This window comes from Harpia harpyja, chromosome 4, assembly GCF_026419915.1.
Source record: "Harpia harpyja isolate bHarHar1 chromosome 4, bHarHar1 primary haplotype, whole genome shotgun sequence".
In the NCBI taxonomy this organism is placed as follows: domain Eukaryota; kingdom Metazoa; phylum Chordata; class Aves; order Accipitriformes; family Accipitridae; genus Harpia; species Harpia harpyja.
In genome coordinates this window covers 74928505-74952244 of record NC_068943.1, presented here as the reverse complement: position 1 = coordinate 74952244, position 23740 = coordinate 74928505, and the positions used below count along the sequence as shown (strand labels likewise).

General features: G+C 38.8%; 1 protein-coding gene across 2 annotated transcripts in view; it reads left to right on the top strand.

Annotated features, from left to right (window-relative positions):
- The window catches only part of UTRN (utrophin), a 391603-nt gene that overhangs the window by 98246 nt on the left and 269617 nt on the right, over positions 1 to 23740 (top strand). For both annotated transcript variants that reach the window (XM_052784810.1, XM_052784809.1), the window contains 12 exons: positions 205 to 328; positions 2082 to 2169; positions 4698 to 4933; positions 5210 to 5390; positions 8196 to 8341; positions 11052 to 11264; positions 17543 to 17656; positions 18482 to 18637; positions 19569 to 19739; positions 21970 to 22149; positions 22823 to 22957; positions 23466 to 23615. In XM_052784810.1, coding sequence (XP_052640770.1) covers positions 205 to 328; positions 2082 to 2169; positions 4698 to 4933; positions 5210 to 5390; positions 8196 to 8341; positions 11052 to 11264; positions 17543 to 17656; positions 18482 to 18637; positions 19569 to 19739; positions 21970 to 22149; positions 22823 to 22957; positions 23466 to 23615 — 1894 coding nt within the window. The remainder of the gene's footprint in view (positions 1 to 204; positions 329 to 2081; positions 2170 to 4697; positions 4934 to 5209; positions 5391 to 8195; positions 8342 to 11051; positions 11265 to 17542; positions 17657 to 18481; positions 18638 to 19568; positions 19740 to 21969; positions 22150 to 22822; positions 22958 to 23465; positions 23616 to 23740) is intronic.

Sequence of the window (23740 nt, the reverse complement as noted above, 5' to 3'; positions counted from 1 at the left end):
ATACGATGGACATAATTTTTACTGTGGCAGATTTTTGAAAGTCTGTCTCTGTCCTACCTCCTGTGAGTAGTAATATAAGAAACATGAATCTTGTGTGCAGACTTGCTGTTTTGGGATTGAGTAATGTACTGAACTCTGATTTTTAAGACAGAGTGCCTGAACAGGGAAAAATGACAAAAAAAATTGTCTGACCTTTTAAACCAGGTTTGATGCTGAAAGTGCTGAGCTCTTGAACTGGATTTCAAAATCAAAATCTGCCATTCAGGCCACAGACATCAAAGAGTACAAGAAGATGAGAGAGACTTCAAACATGAAAGAAAAGTTGAAGGTAAAATGGGGAGATGGAGAGTGTTCCAGTGAACAGTATATTTTGTCTCTAAGCTGGCTGTTGGATGGAGGTGTGGGCTGATCCACATGCTTTGTGGGGATTAAGCCCTTTAGTTAAATAGTTTCAGAACTGGACATGCATGGAAATATCTTACCAGCTGAACACAAATTTTTGCTGGTGTTGGGTTGCGTAATCCACAGGAAATTTTAAAAACATACATTGCTGATGTCTCCTTTGGAGTTCTGATAAACGTCTGTCTTCAGGATTAGTATCTTTTCCACTAAGCAGTGTATTTTGGCTTCATGTTTCACAGTTGGAGATGGACTTGATTGACACCACTTTTATAATTTTGGCAGAGATGGGCCAGTGGGCTGCTCAGAGACCCCCTGAATCATGCTGTGACACTCTGCACACACTGTACCACCCAGGGTCCAAAGTGGTCCATTGTTACAATGTTTGGACATGTTGTTGTTTGCTCTATTAATTTTGGAGAAAGCCTGATAGTTACAACTCATGTACAGTATTACTGACCCGCAAGACAGAATATATAATTTTACAGGATCCTGTGGGAGCCACGAAATAGCCATTTTATTTTCTATTCCTTCTGTTTCAGGAATGTATTCTTGTTCTTTTTCGTCCTTGAGCATGCTTTGTTAATGAAGGCTTATTGGAGCTTTAGCAGGACCTGAACCTGCTTTTGAAATTAAAGATGATACTTAAAAAATCTATAACGAGACTACTTCTTAGTGCTGTAGTGCAAAATGGTGCCAGTAGGAATGTTTGGAATGGCAGTACTGTTGGAAATAAAACCCAAAACAACCCTCCCAATAGCTTATTTATAGATCTTTATGAATGTTTGTAGCCCTTTATAAAATAGGCTCCAAGACGAATACTAGGTTCCCATGAACAGTACTGTTTTTAAGTGATTGGGCTCTAAGTGGGTAGGACAGTGTTTGTTCTTCCCAACTGTGCAAATAAATGCATGCTTCTTCTGAATTTACTGTAGCAAGTCTAAACCAGAATAATTACCTTGGACATTAGTTTCAAAAATATTTTCATTTGGAGATACTTTGTTGTAATCACAGAGGATAATGAAGTTCTGGCCTTGTGGCCAATGAACTCATCTTTCCTCTGTGGATGTATTCTACCTATTGGCTCACACAGGAATATTCACCAATATGTATGACTTGAGGGAGGAACTTGTTCCTGTAAAAATCTTGGTAGTCACATAGGATTTCTCTCACCATTTCTTTACGAAGGAGAGTGAACCACTAGAGCTTATGAGAGTGGATTACTAGTGTGCTATAGTTCTTGCTGTTTGGACTTATAGGGAACAGGTGGTTGTTCCCTTCTACTGGAAATCTCAGTAGAGACTGTAGAGGCGAAGGCACTGTTTAAAAAAGGTCTTTTCTCCACTGCTTCACATTAAGCAATTACAACTTGTTATAACAAGTGACTTGTTTTAGCTGGTGTCCCAATATCTGATTTCACATAGCAGGATCATCAACCCTTTTAACAATATTTTATTCCTGGTGTTTTTTGTACTAGGCTCTTGCTTGCCTGATACTTGTGACAGCTAACTCCTTTTGCATTTGTTTTCCAAACAAACAGAACCAATGTGCATCTTCAAAGGTGCTGTATCCAAGAAAACTGGAACATGTTTTGGGTAGTAGTGGGAAAATACATGTTACTGGGGGAAGTCAAGAAAAATTAGCCTCTCTGAAACTGTATTCTTTTGGGGTTCACTTTGTAGGTGATTGAAAAAGAAAGAATTGAAAAAAGCCAAAAGCTAGATGAACTGAAACGAAGTGGACATACTCTTTTGGATCAAATGGGAAAGGGTAGGCAACTTGAAGGTTTTTCTGTTTTGTGATTTAATCAGATGAGTTGCTGGGAAATAATACTGAAATAAGCTATCTCCAGTTAAGCATTACAATATATTCCTCCCCTCTCCCTCCATTTTCTTTCCTTCAGAGACACTGGTCATTTTTACTGTTACTAGTTATATGTGGGTTTTTTTTATTTAAGCTTATAGAAAGGCAATATTAATATTCTTTGTTTAATGTGTGTTTTCATTTGCAACCTTTTAAGGGTTATTTTTATTGAAATAGAAATAATTTCTTAAAATGGCAGTAACATGCTTTTGGGGGAAGGACTTGGTTTAATTTTAAATTGTGTGGAGATTTTAAGTATAAGTTTTTAAAACATAACTCCCTTAAAGAAGTGGAAATTTTGAAACCAAATTTAAACTTGATAAATGTGTGTATATCTCTTTTTATTCGTAGTTTTCTCTATTTTTGTAAAAACTGTCAGTATGTTTTGATGATACAGTCACAATTTATGGCTCAAAGGCAAGAGAGAAGCCTACATGCTTGAGAAAATGACTGATTGTCAATTAAAACACTTATCCCTGGAAACTTATAATTAACATCAGTGAAAGTTGAATCTTTAAGCCTTGCCAAAATCTTGTTTCATAATGTGACAGAACTCCATCAGTGAAATGTGACTTTCTCCATAAAAGAGCTGTTCATATCATCCAGAGACAGTCTTTTAGGTCTGCTATGCACTTGGCTTCTGGTGAGGTTGAAGGTGAAAGGATGGTATCACGGTCCTGCGTACTGACCAGCAATCCCTTTTGGAAAATACTGATTCCCATTGGATTTCCCAACTGTCACGTTTTTTTCCAGCCCACCCCTTTACCTGGATGCCCCAATCTGCTAAGCATCTCCATTCTTCCCCTCCTTGCCTACTACAGCTGAAGCTTTTTACAGTGGGTGTAATGTGGGTCATTGCCCTGAAGCTGATGGCTGGGAGCCACTGATTTGACCTGGAGTTTGGGTTATAAAAATTTGTAGCAGTTTCTTGTCTTCAAACCTGGGCAGAAATCCTCCCTCCTTCCCTCTCTCTCTTTTATAAACCCCTCTAGCTGTGATAGGTCATGGCTATGAAATCTGTTGATCATAATGAGAAATGCATAGTTAAAAAACTGCTTTGTATCAGCAAAAAATAAGATGCAGAAATTGCTTCCTAATTGTTTGCCATCTTAAACTTTAGGATATATAGAAAATAACCTATCTACAGCCCCTGCCTTTGTCAGGGTCTGCTAGTATGTTTTGTCCAGCTCAGAATGATAGCTTTTATCTCCAAAACCAGGCCTAGCTATACCTTTGTGGCATAATGTACAGCACTGTCATGCATGTGTATACATCCATTTCTATCTTGGGGCATGTACAGGCTGTGCCGTAATGGCAGTGACCGATTGTTGTATGCACGTTCCTCTTATGTGGCTGGCTGCAGCTGCTGTGCTTTTGTACTGCAGATGGGCCAAGTGTACGGCTGGTGTGTGAAGCACAGAGAGGATCTATGGAGAAGAGCCTTCAAGTGCCCTTGTAGAAGCTGGCTGGCTGCCCTGACCAGAGCACTGGGCTCCACTTATGCTAAAGCAGCGCAGCAAAAAAAACCCCTCCATGTGACTCTCCTCCTTATACTCCAATCTAAATGACAGAACTGTTAAGTTCAAAGGACCCAAATATGCCTTATATAAGGAAGGTGGTACCTTGAAAGAGAATCTGTATCAGAAACTTGCAATGGCAAGAATGTACTGTTGAATGCACGTTGCACTGAAATTTCTTCATATATAGCAAAATCATCAGTTACTTCTGGCACTTGAAATAAAAAAAAACAAGGAATGGGTGGGAGGTCTCTTCAATTCTGTTGCTGCATCCTTAAGTAATGCATTGATTTGTCAAAAAGATGGTGTAGCAAGTGCTTCATGTAGTCACTGGCAGTGGGAAATAACCTTGTGTTTTGTCGTGGTGCTTTTGTAGCTATTCATACTACCTAGTTATTAATCATGTCTGCATGCAATGTGACATTGTTAGCCATTGCTCCCTCTCTTTCCCAAGCCGACAGGATTTCCATCTACCTTTTCAATGAATTTATTTCTGCCTTCCAACTTGCTGCTTACCTTTTTGTTCGTGGAGTCTAGAATCATTTAAAAAAAAAACCAAGAGAATTCATTGGAAGCTTACTTAAAGCTTATTTTACTTAAATCTACATATCAACATTTAGTCACAAATCATGAGGAAGAGAGTCGTGATGGTCAAGAGTCAGTTCATTGTTATAAATTCAAAAGTTATCAAAGGGAAAGAATGGAAGTGGAATATCTCTTCATTTCACTATTGATGTGAAAATAAAAAGCTGAAACTCTGTTAGTAGTAAGTATAGTTTTATGGATAGTGGATTTGGAATCAAAGCATTTTGCATGTTGATGTGAATGTGCACCTGTATCTGAAGAGAGGAAAGGTTAAATGCTTGTTAACCAAAATGTGTTGCAGTTAAGATAACAATAATTTATATAATCTTTTAGAAGGACTTTCTACAGTGGATATAAAAACTGTGATGGAGAAAATATTGTCAGGGTGGAAAGAGCTGGTTCAAGATCTGGAAGAAGTGGCCAGAAAGATAAAGTACCAGGAAGATATAAATGCTTATTTTAAGGAAATGAGTGAGCTTGAGAAGACTGTAATTGAGAAGGATGGCTGGCTTAAAAGTAACACTTCTTCAGCTTCCCAGCCCTCAGCAGTCCTGAAAGACTTATGTCAGGTAAGTCTGGCAAAACTTCTTAGTTTTGATTGGAAGCTGTTCGGAGCACAGAATACCCCAGAGGACCTTAGCCTAGTCAGTGTCAGTAAGGTAACTCAAAATATCTGAGGCATCCAGGGCACCTGATCTGACTGGAAGATTTTGGTACCTGTGTCACAGGAGTACTTTAACATTGTTGCCCTAGTAATGCAGAGGAGCTGTGCTGCAGTAGCTTACTAAAGTCTTTGTGTTAACAAGGCAAGTGTGAGATTTGGTTTTGTTTTTAATCTTTCACAGCGGGAGTTAACTCATCTTATAAGCCTGAGTCCTCGGTTGGAACACCTGAAAGCCACCTGCAGGGAACTCACCTCTCAGCCCATGTCTCCAAACTTCATTGAGGAGAGCTTGAATGGTTTACTTGATCGCTTCAAGTTGACTTGTCAGAAACTAGAGGAACGTCACCAGCAGCTAAAGAAAGGTAGATATATCTATATCTATAGATATATATATATAGATATATATATGCTGTTTCTTTTTTTAACATAAATTCTCCTAATACTTGTGTTCTGATTTTTTTTGTTGTTGTTTTGAGCTGATTGAAAACTCAGTGAATTCTGGTAGAGTTTTCCTACTGATTCTGCGAGGCTTTGGGTCAGGCTGACAAAATCTTTTTATACACCTGAAAGCATATTTGTATGACCTCATCTGTGCACACTACAAAATATTTTGTTCCATGGTGTTAAAAGTGATTATGCAAGGATGCAACATTCCTGAAACTACATTTAAGGAATTAGCAAAACATATTTAAGGTGGATAATATAGTTTGAAAAGCTGTGTGTCTCTGGCACTTACAGAAATAAATAATAATACTAGAAATGAAAAATGGAAGATTAGGAGAACCTCGTAAAATTGAAGTGCGCATGTGGAATTTATTCTTTTTCATAGCTTTGTTGAGCACATTAGTCATACATAATTCCTTTTGGAAATTTCATCTTTGAAGTGATTTGGAATCTGGCTTGCTTTTCAGGCACTTTCTACATGGTTTTTTGTTGTATTAAAAATTTCATTACGAGCATTCAAACCAGTCATGCTGGCTTTGAAAGGATTTTAGATGTTGTGCACAAAATATGTAGCTCTGTTAATATTTTACCACTGAATAGCGCAGACCTCTAAGGAGATTTTTTTTTCCTTAGTTTTCATTTTGTTTCCAAGGAATTCAAGGAAGCGTTTTGCTAATGGTCCTAAATGGAAGAGCATTAACACTTTGTGTGTAATAAAAATAGGCTCAATTACTAAACTCTTAGGCCATCTATATAATGTGTTGCACCAGGCCTGCATGCTTCGATTATACCCATGCAGAAAACTCTGAATAACGTGTCTGCCACACCCAAATTACAGAGTTTGCTTTCATTCTTACTGTGAGGAGTGATTATTTTATGACTGTTCTGAGTTCATGTACTTTCGGATAATTTTATTGGTATTGTGTATTTTGGTAATTATTAAATGATGTGACAAAAATACTCATTTTTTCATGCCACACATGACTTGAGGAGTTATTAGTATATTTGAACCAGTTATTACTCAGTTAAAAACACCTCACATACCGTAATACGTTAAATTTGTACTTGTGTATTTTTTTGAATGATAATTTCTCTGCAGATTGTGTATTGCTAAAGAACAGAGGGAAATGTCAGTTCGGGGTTTCACTTGTTTATTTACAGCATAATTTGAATTGCCGTAAGTTAAAAGAACTTCCAGAGCCATGTAACTGGGAGAAACAGCTGGTGGTGGCACTTTAGCATTTGTGAACTTGGCAGGCTTTGACTGACAGAAGTCCAGCTCCTTTCATGGCTCTTCTTTGAGCCTCTGAAAATTCCCTTGTGGAGTGCTACTCAGTCGTATCTCTACAAACAATTTTTTTATGGGAATTGTGACTTAATTGTTTTTTTTTTGTCAATGGGAGGCTGTTTTAACTATTGTTCTCCTTCAGGATTTGCTGTAGTTTAGTGACAGTGCACCTATTTGCTTTTTCCTGAATTCTTGCCCCCCTGCACCCCCCCCTTTGATCCTGATGTTTTGAGAAGAGGAAGCTAGATAACTCTGATTCTCTCTAGCAAGGTTGACTCATTCCTTAGTTATAAATGGTATGACAGTTCTGACATTAAGCTGTTGAAAAGCTACCTGGTGAGTCAGAACAAGGCTTAGATTACTTTTTACTTGTGGCAGTAATGAAATTGCTTAGGAATCCAAGGCCAGAGAATGTGCATACCACAGTACGACTCTTACAGCCAAAATCCTGTTCACTGCAGTTTTCTAAATCTGACCGTTTTCATTCTGAAATTCCAGAGTGAGGTGCTGCCTCCTGCCTGGGATTCCACAGAGGGCTGGCTCGAGCAAAATCTGAGATTCAGACAAAGATTGCAAGCAGATAGTCCATCCAAACTTTAATTCTCTTTTCAGTCTTCCCAGATAGTGTCTGTGTTCTGGAAAAAGGCTGAAAGCTGCTATTTTTATTTATTTGTGTGTGTATATAAAAAATGAAAAAAAAAACCCAACCCAAACACAAAAAACCAAAAACCCAAACCCAAACCCTACTACTATACTAAGAAATATTTTATGTATTTGTGTTTATATATATTAAAAAATACTAGCTTATATAGTTACTGTATGTAGTGTGTATATTTAACTTTATACGTAACATATGGCTATTATATATGCTATACTTTATATTCTCTATATAGTAGATACCTCTCTGTGTGTTTGCATATAAATAGTAGATATGTCTAAAACTTTTTACAATGTAAAATACTAAATTGTGGGGATTTCGGCTTGCAAAAGCCCAAGTACTATTGATTCCACCACCCTGCCTACCCCAAGAGATTTAGGTGCTTAGGTGTATAAGAAAACTCTAAAAATGGGATTGAGTTTTTAAATCTCTTTTTGTTGTTGTTGTTTTTGGTTTTTGGGGTTTTTTTGTTTTTTTGTTTTTTTTTGGGGGGGGTGGCTGTCATTGGATATTTATTATTATATTCTATATAATACATATTTATATATTATATATATTTTTAATATTTTTTGAAGGAAAAAATATTGCCATCAGCAGAAGAGTTTTTTAGCTCTTGGAAGGTCTCGGCAGGATTCAGTGTACAAGTATATCTCACGTGATTTCTTGTTTCTAAATGATCCTGATAACTTTGATTATGTTCACATCTCTTATAACTGGGGTCTCGTGTCTATTTCCTTACCTTCTATTTTGTTCCATTATTCTTTTTGATGATACCAGAGACAGAAAGTCAGCCGAGCCAGGAGTATGTGGACTCGCTGCAGCGGCTGAAGGACATGCTGAGCGAGCTGGAGTGCAAGCAGCAGTCCATCACCAGTGGACTCAGCGAACCCAGTAAGGTTGAGAAGGCCTTGCAGCAGGCAAAGGTAACTCTTACCTTCGCACTGCAGCGTGGAAGTTGCTTTTCCAGCTATTGTCATCCTCCTATCTCTTGCCTTGTTTTCAGTGGGGTAACTAAAACGTTACTCGGAGGGAAGTTGGGCAGGGAGTGGTGTGTGGAAGCAGTGTCTGGGGGTTGCTTGCTGAAAGCTGGGTTTCCACAGGCTGCTGAGGGACGTGTCCAGGCGAGGGTTGGGTATCTCCGAGCCTGTGGACCTCATAGCTTGTCTTAGCTTCGTCTCTTGGCACAGGCAGCGAGAGAGCTGGGACTGTTCGGCCAGGGGAAGAGGAGGCTCTGAGGGATCTTCTCTGAAGTGCTGCAGCACCTCAGACCACCTTGGTGCCCTCCCCATGCTCTCTCCAGTGTGCCCATCTCTCTCTTGTGCTGAGGAGCCCCAAAATGGATGTCAGGGCCCTGAGAGCATCCCCCTCCTGGGAGCTTCGTTGGATCAGGTTGGTCACCCGATCCAAGGTCTGCTCCTTTGCTGCGGAGCGTGGTTGTGAGGAAAGCCGGGAGCCGGGGCCTGCCCTTCCCTTCCTTGGGAGCTGCCTTTCAGCTCTCCCTGCCTGAGCTGCACCACAGCCATGCCCGTGCCTGGCCTGCTTGGGCTTGCTGTCCTGGGGGAGGCCATGTCCCTCACCTGCGGCAGTGTGGGAATCCTCTCCTCCAAGCGCTGGGTATAGCCTAGACAGACATGAGGTGCCTGCCTGCTTAAACTGTGTCTGAGGTTCAGCTGGTTAACAAATCCATCCTGTTTCATCCTGCTCAGCTATTATGAGAGAGTAACTGCACTTCTCTGGCCTCCAGTTTGCCTTTCAAAGGGAAACAGTGCTTGCAAGCCATAAATGTAATTGGTGCACAAATTCTGTCCAGCAGAAATTGTATTTTCTTTCCTATTATGGGCCTATAAAGTAGGGGAAAATCTATTGATGATAGTTGCTTTGTAAATACCAGTTACGGGGGCAGGACTGGAGTGAGGGGAAGAGAATCATGCATCTCCAGCATGCTTTTTTTTTTTTTTTTTCTTTAAAAAAACCCATAGACAAATACTTTCCTGCCCCCTCCACTGTCCCCCACTGCTTTTGTGGAATCATGCTTAATTCAGAAGCAGGTATTTTTCCCTGTGTGGTGGCATAAGAGGGCTGCAGGTGACTCTGGAGGAGCTCTGGAACTTCAGTTGCTGGGTAGGGAGAGGCTGTGTCTGTCTTGGTATCCTTCTCTATTCAGCAGAGAGTGATCAAAGAGGTATTTTTAAAAGCCCAGCAAACAGAGGTGTTAGTTCTTTGTTTTTTGAACCAGCAGATTAAAAACAGTTCCGAGTTCTTTGGTTTTTCTCTTTTAATGTTGCTTCTGTGTTGTTTAAAGTTGGCAGAGATTTTTCTGGTCCATACCCTGCATGAATTGCAATGCCATTTAGTCTTTGGAGGCTTGTCTTTTCCTACTTCTGCCTGAATCCCTTCTCCCCCTTCAGAGACTAATTAACCTGAAAGGACATACTATGCCAGTGTGGGAGCTTTAAAGAGTGTGATGGGAGATTGGAACAAACTGTAGATGATGAGCTGCTTGTGACCTGGGATTGTCGAGCTCCTTTTGCACTGTAGCAGGCAGTGATAAGTGCTTCAGGCGTAGACCCAAGCCAGGGATTGACTCAGTCTGTGGTCACCTGTAGAGAAAGCTCTTGTTTGCAGAAACATACCTCCCTCTTCTCAGTCTCATTGCTACATCACTATCTATCTTTTTAGAGGAAATGGTACACTTTATCCTGTTTCTTTCCTGTAAATACAAAGTAAAACTGAGAACATAAACATGTTGAAAAGATCCTTCCTCAGTAAAATATATGCACACACATCCCACATGTACATGTTAAATGTATATACTAGAAAACTTAAATTCATGAAATTAATAATGGTTTCATGTGTTCATTCCAAATTTCTCTCTCAAACAATTTTTAAGCTGGATGACCAAAATGACCAGTTCAATGAAGTGGCAGCATTTTTCATGTCTTGGCTTATACCTTCATTTGTTATTTTTCCTTAATATTAGGAAATTAGCTGTTTCAGCTCAAGTGACTCTTCATATCAGCAATGCCATAGTGAATATATTCAGACTGTATCCTCCCCGTATTCCAGCTGGAAGAACAGCTTTCAAAACTCAAGCATCCAGAGCTTTCATTGCAGCTAGATATTATAATATTTTTTTTTTACTTTACAAAACTCAGAAGGACACACTCAGCCTGTTTGTGTGGGCTTTATTGTTTGCTTTCTTTTAAAAAAAAATAAATACATATCTGTGGAGGGAATGAAAAAACTGAGGTCCTGGTATGTCTACATTGCAGCTTCTTTTGTGACTGCAGTGTAGTGTAGCCATTGCTTTGCTAACTTGAGTGCCAGTACCGCACAGCACAGGAGGGGCGTAGGTGCCTGGGTGTGTTTAGCTACGTGGCCAAGCTTTACAGCCCATTCTGTAATCTCTGCTACTGCACCAGTAGAGCAGCTGAAGGTTTTGCTACTTAAAACGTTGCTTGGACATCTCAGCTGCAATAACTGCAGTAACTGGAATATGACTCTTCACTGAATCTGTTCCCTGCACAACAAAACCTTTGATGTACTTGCACTTGTCTGCAAGTGTGTACCTGTCGTAAGGCTAATACTGAAAGCAGACATATTTTTTTTGTCTTTTTTTTTTTTTCCTTGTAGACTGTTTGTGAGACACTGGAAGCCCAGAAGCCCAGGGTAGATAAACTTGCTGAAGAAACAAAGGCTTTGGAGAAACATGCTGCTTCTGATATAAAAAAGGTCTACATGCAAGAGTTCAAGCATATGCAGGGACACTGGGACAAGTTAAAGCTCAAGATTTCCAAAGATGTTAAACTACTGGAGGAAATTACATCCAAGTTGAGAATATTTGAGGTAAAATGAAAGGATTTTTTTTTTCTTATGTAACTCAGTTGTTTGAGAGCCCTTTCTTTCTCTGTGTTCCTGCAGGAGTCCAGATGATACTGACTGAGAAGTGAAATGTTGATGGGCACTAGTCTGGCAGAGGCTGGAAGCATATATAGTGCATTTGTGGCAGGGTAGCAGAGGACTTTTAACATTCCAAGGATATTATTTTATCTTCTGATATAATTACTTTTCACTTAAAATTAGCATTCCTCTTCTTTCAATACCAGAAGCAAAGGTTACACTGAAGTCAAAGGTATGTCAGTTATGCTGTTGAAGGCTTGATCCCACCAGGGGCTGAGTGCCCTTTATTGTGGTTGGTGTCAGATGCCCAATGCCTTACTAGTTTGACATCTAAAATTGAAATTTCATACGGGCTACAGAAAACCCACTCCTTCAAGTGGGGTTTCTGTCAACAGTAATAAAGAATTACTACAGCCTGTTAAAAAAAGGAAGTAAAGAAAATGCTTAGGTATAGTGAGTTTTCCAGTTCCAACAGAGGGCCTCTGAAGTGTCAGGAAGGAGAGTTAGAGAATTTAGATTAATCAGCACTGATATATATTTTATATATATATATATATATATATATACACAGAGACATATATGAAATCCTGCATGACAGAAAATCCCAATGCTTTAAAAATGAAGGGATTAAAACCAAGGGTATTTAAAGGGTATTTAGATGTTTAACGCATTGATAAAGAAGGGTCAGATAAGTGCTTAAGTAATTTAGCCGAGGTTGACTCAGTATTTACTGGTTAGAGGGGTTTCTTTGTGTTTGCTTGAAGTCCCTTCTCTAGAGTATTTATATTCCTCTGGGGAGAGGAAAAAATAATGAAAACTAAATATATCATGATTTAGCCCATGGCAATATTATTGTGACCCAAAAGTTAAATGGGCTTTAACCATTCTTCAGTATCAGCTTGAAAGTGTAAGTGATCAGAGCAGTATAAAAGCCCAAATTCAGTGCTGTGGTTTTTTTTTTTTCTAGAGTAATGTGTAACTAGACTTTAAGTAAGCTTCACAGTATTTTCATTTTCATATTATTTTAAACTTCAAAAAGCAAGAAGGTGCTTCTAGAGATTCTCTGTCTCTCGGGATGAAGGCACAGGTGCATTAGCTACACAGAAATCTGTATTTTCACATGCATTAAACATTTTAATGTGTGGAATTATTTATGTTCTTTTCCATTTAACAGAGTATGTATTATGCAATTTATAAACATAAGCAGCTTGCTGCGTACACCTTCTTCAGAACATTGGTGTCATGCATGCATACCACCACCTTTCCTCAAAGTTTCTTTCAGTCTTGCTCTCCCCTCCCTCTGAAGCAGAAAACTGTTCGTTTATTTGATATTGGATTCAAACTTTAAACTAAGTGTTTTGGTTTTTTTTTAAATTTATTTTAAGCCAGACAGGATCTTTAATGACTACTGAAATAGACACATGTATTTAAACTGAAATTTATATTAGTAAGACCAGGTAATTGACTTGCATGATGTTGCAGTGAAAGTTGGACAAGCTGTTGCTGATTATGAGTTGGAAGTAGTAAAAGCCTCAAGTCTTTTTTTTTTTTTGTTTGGGGTTTTTTTTTGTTTGTTTGTTTTAAAAATGCAAACCTGGGAGAAGTCATAGTAGGGGTAACAGATTGTGACTAAATGACAATTAAGAACAGAGTCCACACCTATGCTCCCATGAAAAGTTTTACTTGGGGAAAAAGGCTGGAGGGAAAAACTTGCTTCTGCTTGTAAAGTGCTATTCACTAATTATTTGTTTTGGGACTTGAGCTGTTCCTAGCAGTGTGTGTGTGGGATACATGTGTATGAATAGCATAGGTATGGTAGTCCAGTCTAGGCTAGTGAACTTGTAAATGGAAGCCACAAACCAACCTATGAATAGGAAGAAGAATTGCAGGTTTTCAGAGGAAAAATGTGTATTTCTTTATATAACACTTTCGTGTAATATTGTTAGGCTGCATTACCTGAAGCACAAAGGTAAAAGCTGTCCCGTCCCGTCCCCCCCCCCCCCCCCCAAAAAAAAACCCACCAACAACCCCAAAAAACCCAACAACCCCAAAAAACCCAACAACCCCCAAAAAACCCAACAACCCCAAAAAAACCCAACAACCCCAAAAAACCCAACAACCCCAAAAAAACCCAACAACCCCAGAACACCCCAACAACCCCAAAACACCCAACAACCCCAAAACACCCAACAACCCCAAAACACCCAACAACCCCTGTTCTGGAATATGTGTATTTGTGCACCTATGTTTGAAAGAGTTTCTGCTTTTAGTCTTGTTCCTTCAAACCAATCCTTCTGTAGCTACTTGCAGCAGCCTGTGGGATGATGTGGAGCTGTGGAGGAGCTGATGGTGCTGGTCAGCGGCAGCTGACTGCCCAAAGTGAGCTGGCTTGTACAGAAGCCTAAAAGAAATTAACTTTTAAGGCTTAGCCAAGCCCTTGGTGTTTTATTATCCAGCAATGACCTCCTGATTAATTTTTCTGCTGACTTTGACCTAAATGTACGATATCCCACTGTGTCTCATTCTCTTTCCTTCTCTCTCTTTCTGGTTATGCTTATTAGTTACTTAGCACGACAGAATAAATAATCTGCATGTAAGCCTGCCTCAATGTTCTTTGTGCAACAACTTTCTATCAGTCTTGTTCTTCAAATGATTGCAGCTTTCCAGTTGCCTTGATTATCTGTAGCTACGCTGAGCAAGACCTACTTACCTCATCAGTTTTAGCAGCATTTTTTTCTCCCTTAATTTCTTTAAAGTACAGAACTCTTCTTTTTCTGCACTTGAATCATGTTCAGTTGAGTGGTCTGTACATGCACCTACTTTCCTAAACCACAGCTTTAACTGGGTGAAGAATGGCTCCTGAAAACTGAAATAATCTTTTGTGTTTAACTGAGAGTAGGGTACACGTGTGTGGTGTTAGCATGGCAGGTTTTTTAGTAATCAATTATTCAGTTTTTTCAGCCAGAGGTGAAGTGCCCTGTTCTCCACAGCTGTCCAAAGTGATGTTGGTACCACCACGTATATGAATCACTCACTGATGAAAGATGTGGATTTTCATGCCCATGGGAGTTTTGAAGAGCTGTAGAGAGCAGAGTATTGAAGCTGCGTGCTGTTGTATAGATCTGAGAACAGAATTTTGTCCTGAGTGAGATGTTAAAAACTTTCCTGTTACTTTAGAAAGAAGTACAGAAGCTGAAAAAGTAATTAAAGCAGAAGAAACAATGGAAGTAATTACTAAATAATTGAAAATGGAAGAAATACGTATGGTGCTATCTGTAGAAATATGGGGCTTACAGTGGGGGTGTTTTCTCATGAACTGAATTTTTAAGTACACAGTTCCTGTGTTTTCTAAATGTTTCATAAAGCTGTCAGTGGATGGACAGTCATGTATTTATATTCTCTGAATTTTCCTTTTGAATGAGTGGTACTAATCTATAAGGAGCTTTTTGTAGTCTAGCACTGTATGAATAAAAATTAGAATGTGGAGCAAGTTGAATAAAAATGTTGTGGAGAGCATTGGACAGATCAGGATGGAACCTGCACTGCAAGAAAGATTGATATGGGAGACTGGGTATATGGTCCTGGTGCAGACACCAAGTGGGTCAGTACTGGAGATGTGATACCAGAGACACAAGATTAGTTTGAAGAATGGCTGGGCAGTATCTTCTTGGTTAAGAGAGGAGATGAAGCATCTGGCTATTAAAGGAAAAAAATTTAAAAGTGGGGGAGAAAAGAAAAAAAAAGGAGGAGTAAGTCTGGCTATTAAAGGAAAAAAATTTAAAAGTGGGGGAGAAAAGAAAAAAAAAGGAGGAGTAAGTCTGGCTATTAAAGGAAAAAAATTTAAAAGTGGGGGAGAAAAGAAAAAAAAAGGAGGAGTAAGTCTGGCTATTAAAGGAAAAAAATTTAAAAGTGGGGGAGAAAAGAAAAAAAAAGGAGTAAGTGAATGGCAACCCTCGGAGAACATATGGTCATATGCAACTACACAGAAGTGTTGGTTTATTTTTAATGCTTCTTTTTTTCCTAATTCACCTTTAAAAACTGTCATTTCCCAAAATGGCACTCCTCACATTTAGGTTTTTTAAAAGAAACTGAATGTAAGTATTCTCATTTTAACAGTGAGCAGACAGGTGAACAGTGCTTAAAATGTCCTTGCTAGTCTGATGAGCAAGTCAGTGGCAGATCTGCCCGTGGGTCCTGCTGCTCAGGTGGCCCTTCTGTGATTTGTGATGTGACAGAGGCTCCCCCAAGCTGACAACACGTGCATTAGTGACATGATCTGTGTTTTACTGTGAGACTGTCTGTAATAGTCACGTGAAGGGAAAAGTAGACAAGACTCATTTTATCAGTGTTGCATCTTGTATTTTCTAGGAGAAAAATTCTGTATCTTATATTCTCTGTTATCATAACTCTAATAATGAGTGGCTTGCTGTGTCTTTGATTATGTATCACCTTCAGTTCTTTTAAGTCTACTGCATGGCTGTACATCATGTGGCTTTTCTAGGAGTGAACAAGTTAAAATTCAGCACACTTGATCTTTGTTCCTGCCTAGAATAAATTTTAGAAACTAATTCAGTGTTTTAGTTCATGTCTAAAAATTGTGAGCTCTTGTACATCAGCAATCTACACTGGGTATTGATCATTGGTAATTACTTACCTGTGCAGTGCAGGAGCATTTACTTCATTAAACTTCTGTAGACTTGGCTTGTGATTCAGCAAGTTACTTAAATGTGTGCCTAACTTTCTGAGTAATCCCATTTAATTCACTTCAGCTACTTATGTAAGTAGCTTAGTGTAAGCAGGCTAAATTAGGTGTATGCTAAAATGCCTTGTCAAATGGCAGCCTTTATAAATATGTATTTTTTTACATTAAGCCATGGTTCACTGTTAAGCCTCCTGGGGTCTGTTTTTTGGAAAATTATTTTCAGGCTAATCAGCTGCAGGAAATTCCCCCAAAATGGAAAAGGAATGAAGAAAATGTCATGACTTTGACCTCTAATGGTAGCATTGGCCTAAAAATAAACATGATCTTGTCTAATGGGTTTTCGTTAGTGCAGACATTTTTTTGAGAAGCAGTGTGTAACGTATTGATCTTGAAAGAACTATTATTGCAGGGTTTTTAAGGAAATGAAGTGTGTGCTTTCCTCCTTGGTGACATGCAGAGTAGAAGGTGAAGCTGATGAGCCTTTGACTCAGCTTCTCAGTAACAGGGCTCTGTGGTGATGATTGTGTCAGAATAAAAAGATGCCATCTATTAAAAAACCCAAGGAAACAGTCCAAAAATGTTGATTAAAAAAAGTCCAACTGTATTACTAAAAAATGACAATCATATAACTCAGTTGAACCAGGACAAGGAAAAACTTTCTCCCTGCTCTAAGTTTGTGGTGGTTTTGTTTGTAAGGGTGATTGGGAACATCCACAATTGCATGGGAAGGAGACGACAACCCTCCTGTGTCCCTCCCCACCTACGTCATTGCAGGATGTAAGGCAACTGCCAAATGTTAGGTCAGATAATTCTGAAACTGTGTATGTGTTTACTTTTTTTCCCTGTGCATTGCTGTAGTGAGTACAGTAGCTGCTATTGGCCTCAAACAGCTAGATTTTTTTTTTTTTTTTAGTGATTAGTCTAATCTTCTGTGGTATTTTCCTTTTATGCCTGTGTTTCTTTGTAAGGCAAATGGCTTTACCAGCATAGCTTCTACTTGTCAAGTATATTTAGCGTTACACCCTCCTCTTCTCCCCACATATATTTCTATAGGGCCCTCTCTTTTCCTTGGAGTGCAGTATCTTGAATCAGTGTGATGGAAGCAGTCATACATGGTTTCTGTCATCAGGAAAATGCTATTCCCAGCATTCAGCCAGGTTCTTCATGTGAAGGGTAACCACATACTTCTTGAAGCCATGCTTGCCTCCTTGCTTGATCCCATGTTTCTGTGTGACAGATAGTCTGGAGCAGTGCAGTGTCAATTAAACCATGCTGTAGCATGGATGGGAGAATATCATTATTGTGAATTTAATTTTTATATAAATTTGAGAACAGAGAAATTGGGGAGAAAAAAAAAACACCAACCAAAACTAAAAATTGAATCAAAGGTGGTCTGATTCAAAACCGGCAAGGTTAGCAGCTTCTAGAATATTCTTTAGACACTGCTAGAAGTTGAAATGCAACAGCTATACATTCTTCATCACGGCGTTGTATCAACTCTTCATTACTATATTTGATTTAGGCTGATTCAAAAGTTGTTCAGAAGTGGATGGATGGTGTGAAAGACTACTTAATGACAGAAAAGGCTGTTCAAGCAGATACCGAAGGACTTCAAAGACAACTTGACCAGTGCACAGTGAGTTTTGATCTTTTAAGGAATCTTTTGAAATAAATAATGACTAGCATCTCTTCTTTATTATTTTGCTTGTATTATTAAATATTGTGCATGGCATATTCCATAAAGCCTACCAGAAAAATTGTCTTATCTTTCTTCAGGGCACATTTTAATTGGTTCCTTGTGTGTAGCCATAACACTTTGTACTTTTTAAAGCTCTTCACCATATTTACACTCATCTACAAGTTGACATTAATTCCTCTGAAAATGTTTACATATTTTTCCCAATTTTGTGATTAGGGAATTGAATCTGTGAGTGAATAGTGCTTTCTGCATTAAACTCTCAAGGGCAATAGAAATAACAAGCAAATAACTCTGATGAAAGTCCTAGGGTTTAGGAATTGTATGTGCTTTACAAGTAAGATTCCTTCCTAGCTAGTGGCACATAATGATCACAAATAGGTGGAATTTCTTCTTATAGTAAGTAATTACAGTGTACCTTCAAATGTTTGTTTCTGGGAGAAGAATACAAGTCTGAGGTATGCCAGAAGCATCAGGGTATTTAGTGCACATAATCTTCAAACTTCTGTTGTTCCAGTGTTGACATTTGGCATGTGAGAATGTTTGCACCGTGTACAGCAAGCTGTGTTTTGTCTTTCAGTTGCACAGTTCTGATGGTTTGGGCTACTGAAGGATTGTTTTAAACAGTTGGTATTGAACACAGCATCAATCTGCTTTAATATTAAAGTTTCTCTGGAATAATTAGAAATTACAAAATTATTGGTACCCTATAAATTTATGTGATGTCTTGCTAAAGAACAACATTCATTTTCTCTGTGTGCTCAGATGTTTGTCAATGAAATGGAGACAATTGAACCATCACTGAAAGAGATGAAAGAAGTAGAGTCTGCTTTAAGAGCTCAGCCTATTGCAAGCATAAATACTTGGGCAAAGTGTAGACTGGTGGACTGCCAGACTCAGTGGGAGAAACTGAGCAAACAGGTGAGTTCTCCGTATGTTGCTAGTGCTTGCTTGTTACTGCAGCTGTTTGTTTGGTTGTATGGCATTGGTAGGATGGTGAAGAGGTGAAGCAGTGAAACAGTGAGACGAGTATGTTTTACTTGTTCCACTGTCAAAGTGGCTGAAATCCAATATGTTAGGGGGTACCTGTGCAACAGTAGTTTTGTTTGAATACATGCACTTCTCAGCACCTAGCTGGAAGGAGCACAATGAACTCTGTAGTTGTTTGTAACTAAAAATTAATTTGTTCACTTTGCCTCCTGCTGCTCTTTCTGGGGTGGGTTGGAGGGAAGTCTGACCTTTTCGTTCTGTTGTTCCCGAAATCTGGAATATTACCCTGCAGCTTTAAAAGCAGCTAAGCAGCTTTAAAAAATAAATGGCTATAAATAGACTACCACTTCAGTCTGGTGTATTTTGTTGTCTCTTTTGGGTGGAAGCTTTCTGCTGTCCGTAGAAACATACTCCTTTAGTTGCAATGCCTGGAGAGGATCTGTGTTGAAGAACCTTGCTGTTGATACAGAATCGAGATTGCCTGGACTGTGGAAAGAAGCAAGGACTGAAGGGTGTTTTAGTGCTCTATATAAAGATATATCTAACTATATGATACTTGTGATCAGAAGAGATTTTTTTTTTTCTGTCTGACTTTTTCCAAGGATTGTTACCAGTTTACATGCAATGAGGAAAAAAAAAAAAGGTCATTTTCCTCCTTCCCTCACCTCTAGATTTTGTTGATCTGCTAAAAAGGGATCATGAGTTCATGTGTGTGTGTGTAAAAGTAAAAGTCTTTTGTTAATCAAAAAGGCCTGAAAATGTTTTGGTAGTAAACTGTTTTAGCACAGATTTGTGGTTTTTCACATATATAAGGGCATTTAAGTAACAAAACTGCTATTTCTTTCTCCACCTCGGATTCTAGATCGTTAGTCAGAAAAATCGCCTGTCTGAAAGTCAGGAAAAAGCTGTAAATCTGAAGAAGGATTTGGCAGAGATGCAAGAATGGATGACCCAAGCTGAAGAAGAGTATTTGGAGAAAGATTTTGAATACAAGTCCCCTGAAGAGCTAGAGAATGCGGTGGAGGAAATGAAGGTCAGGAATACTAGGTCATTGCAGAGACCTGATTAAAGAGACACAAAACTTAATGGCTTTGGGGGTTGACCTTTTGTGGAATTATTTTCTATGTGGAAAGCAGCTCAGGTCATGACAAGATTAGTGGTATTTTTCAGCTTTGCTTTGTGGAATTTTTGTTTTAAAGCACAAACTGTAAAAGCAGATGTTCTATTTGGCCACGAGGGGTAGGGATTTCATAATGAGTAGCAGCTTGCCCAGCTGTTGAGCCAGGCTTGCTATGTATAGCATATTAAACACTAAGAATATGGAAAGTTACTGCGGGAGATGAAACTTGAGAAAGAAAGAAAAGGTGATATTATACCTGTCTAAATTAGCAGTTGTGAAAACGTATTCTTCTGCTTCTAGCCGGTGGGCTTCAGTTTCTTGTCCCCTAGATATAGTAGGCCCCCATTTAGAAAAGCAGGTTAAAACAGTTCTGTTTTAAGGTTATCTTGTGTTCCTCATCTGTTGCAAACAGTGATGCTGGTCCCTGCTTCTCTACTTTGGGGACTGGTGGCCAAAAAAATGGAGAGGAAGGAGGTATTTTTGTCTCATTATAAATTACCAGCTGAATAGATAATTTTCTTGGATGTATGCACAGAGTAAACTAATTCTCTCTGCTTTTAAATCTTTGAGTTCAGGCGCATGTTTTGACTTGTATGCATGTTATTTAAATGAGTATCCACTACACTGTTACTCAACGGAGCATAAAATAAAGAATATTTTCTCCCTTACAAGTGCTTTGACAAATCTATTTGAAGTTTTACATTGTTCTTTTTGAAGGGGCTTTCTGAAGCAGTCTTTAACAAGTGTTTTAATGTATTCATGTCTTTTGAAGCCATTTGAGATCACAGTCTGACAGCCTGCTGAACGCAAGCCAAGAAAAGAAAGAATCATCTTTTCATTGGCAAATCTGAGAGACTTTGAGCACATTTACCTTTGTCAAATCCAGATTATATTCTGTACTTTTAAATTTGGTAGATATGTCAGTGAGCCAGTAAGCTTACTGTAACACTTGCATATCTTCTTTCACTTGTAGTAAGAATGTTATGCTGGGACTACTTTTAGGACTGGGAAAGAACACTCTCTGTATATTTGACCTGGAGTATTTTTGCATAAGGTTTTGAAAAACTTTTGAGCTTGCCTAATTCTGCTCTCATTTGAACAGAGTGGAACTCCTGCTGACATTTGAAGGAGTAGGTTTAAGATGAGGCTAGGTGGTTTTTGATAATCCTGCTGTAAAATAATATGTTCCCTAGATTTTCCATTCTTTGCCCTTCCATTAACTGGCATTTTTTTTTGATTGCCTTACATTTAGAAGATATCTTGAACAATATGTGCAACAATAATGCTGTCATGTACTAAATTCTATCATAAAGTGCAGTGCCTTTTATATGAGAGGTACTTCAACTTCATAAAACTGTCATGAAACCTGAAAAGAAAGATATATGGGACAGTCTCTATTTCTAGAGCCTTCTAGTTGTCCCAATAGGGACAGGCTCGGACTGGTCTGCTTGATCTGTCTTCTAGCTATCCTGCTTCCTGAATTCTGGTTAGGGCAAAATTTGACAACTGATAATACGATTTCTCCAGGCCTGTGTTTTGGGAGTTGTACTGTGTTTATCCTGTATATTTGTTACCAAGCTCCTCTGAGTGCAGATGGGTTGAAGGAATTCCTCTAGTTGTCCTTTTTGCATTTTTCTCTAGCGCACTCAACAGCTGTGGGAGAGGTCCCAACTGTGTAGTTGCACATGTCCCGGGTAACATTGTCTTTTCTGGATAACTTTGGGAGATAGTTACTGAGCTCTGAGACTCATAACTTCTGTAAATTCACCCTACCTTTTTCTCCCTCATATGCTTTTTTTTAGCACACCCCCCCCCTTTTTTTTTTGTTAATTTCTTTTTCTTATCTGTATGCTAGTGTACAAATAGTACTGAACCTGATCTTTTTTGCTTTGAGTCATGGATTTTTAATGAACAAACCATAAATAGTAAATATGTCTGTATGTTTAATAAAATAGGATTTTTCAACACTTACTAATGCAATCTGAATTCCATGCAAGTTAGTGCCATATTTTGTTGTGCTCAGACCCAAGAATACTTTGGCAGCAACACTTCCAAGGTTAAACTGCTGATCTTTGGTTTGAGTGGTGAATAGCTGACCATGTAGCAATTGAGGGCTGATCGTGTAATATGTTTCTTTGGGCAGAGAGCAAAGGAGGATGTGTTGCAGAAAGAGGTGCGGGTGAAGATTCTCAAAGACAACATCAAGATGTTGGCTGCCAAAGTGCCGTCCAGTGGTCAGGACCTGGCGACCGAGCTGAACATTGTGCTGGAGAACTACCAGCTACTGTGCAATCGGATCCGGGGGAAATGCCACACTTTGGAGGTAAGAATGATAGTTCTCAGCTTAGTAAAACAGAGGCAGGTGGCACAAGAAGAATGGAGAAGGACACTGAAAATGTCCAATTTTGTCACTGAATCCAGTAGCTTTAGCATAAATGCATTTTGCTGTGGCTCCTTTCCAAGATTCCTTTCCCTTGAGATGCCATCCTTGGAATCCATGAGGCACCATCTAACTTTGCTTTTGTAATCAGCACTTGTCCAAATAAGTAACCTTGTTTTACAGCTCTGTTATCCGTCCGCGTGTCTTTCAAAATGACAAAAAGAAACTTCTCAGAGATGAAAGGTTGAAATACAATGATAATTAGAACATGTTGATTATAGTTTGGGGTAGGTTGTGTATGTCCTATCTTTCAAGAGGAGTGGATGCATTTTGTTACTTTCTTAAATCGTTGTAAGAATCTGGATGTCAGTGATAATTTTAGCATGAGTTTAGAGACTTCTATGTGTATTTTGCTTATTTCTTTTTATCTTGCGGCTATAGTTGCAGGTCCTTCTGCCTAGAACTTACTGTGCTGTGGCATGTTTTTAGAATATTTTCCATCTGCCTGTTTTAGATGAATGTCTCAGAAATGTAATTTCTTTAAACTGTTCATGGGGTATATGAGCTATGCCTAGCATTCTAGGCTAATTTATGTTTTTTTCTGTTGCTCACTCAGGAGGTGTGGTCCTGTTGGATTGAGCTGCTTCAGTATCTTGATTTAGAAACAGCTTGGCTAAACAATCTGGAAGAAAGGGTGCAAATGACAGAAAATCTGCCTGATAAGCTGGATGCTGTCAATGATGCTCTTGAGGTATTGCAGTCATTCTATCGGATTGGTAACTTTTCAGATAGCTCCATTTAAAAAAACCATAAATTCGACACTTCAGTAGAATACTGAAATATGTGTTGAATGTGCTGATTCTTCAGGTTAAATGAACATATTACTCTGAATCTGGAATGGATATTTGTAAGATCCCTCACCAAAAGCTGAATTTTGCTATAGATGATTGTGCTGTACTTGGTACCATGATAAAATTGTATGTTCTCTCCTTTCCTGTGTAATTGATTAATTCCTTCCACCACTGTAGTATGAAATGATATGAATAAGTTAGAAATGCTGTGAAGTTTAATTATCTAAAGCAAAATGACCACTGTATTTGCCTTGTGCCATCATGGATTAAGCCATAATTAATTCATGCTTTTAGAACACTCTCAAGACATTTCAGGTGTAAAACTTCTGTGCATGCAGCCAGATTTCCACGTCTGAAAATGCAGTAATATTCAGTGTCTTGACCTTTAAAACTTTCTCTACTAATTAGTCCCTGGAATCAGTCCTGCGTCATCCAGCTGATAATCGAACCCAGATTCGGGAACTTGGGCAGACACTGATTGATGGAGGGATTCTTGATGATATCATCAGTGAAAAATTGGAGGCTTTCAATGCCCGCTATGAGGAATTGAGTCACTTGGTAAGAATTTGGGGACAGAGTTGAAGTAGACTGGGTTTTTCAGCTCAGTGGTCTGAAATGATTCCTGTTAGATAGCTGAATTCATAGATGCAGGACTGCAATAACAGGAAAAGAGGGGAAGACCT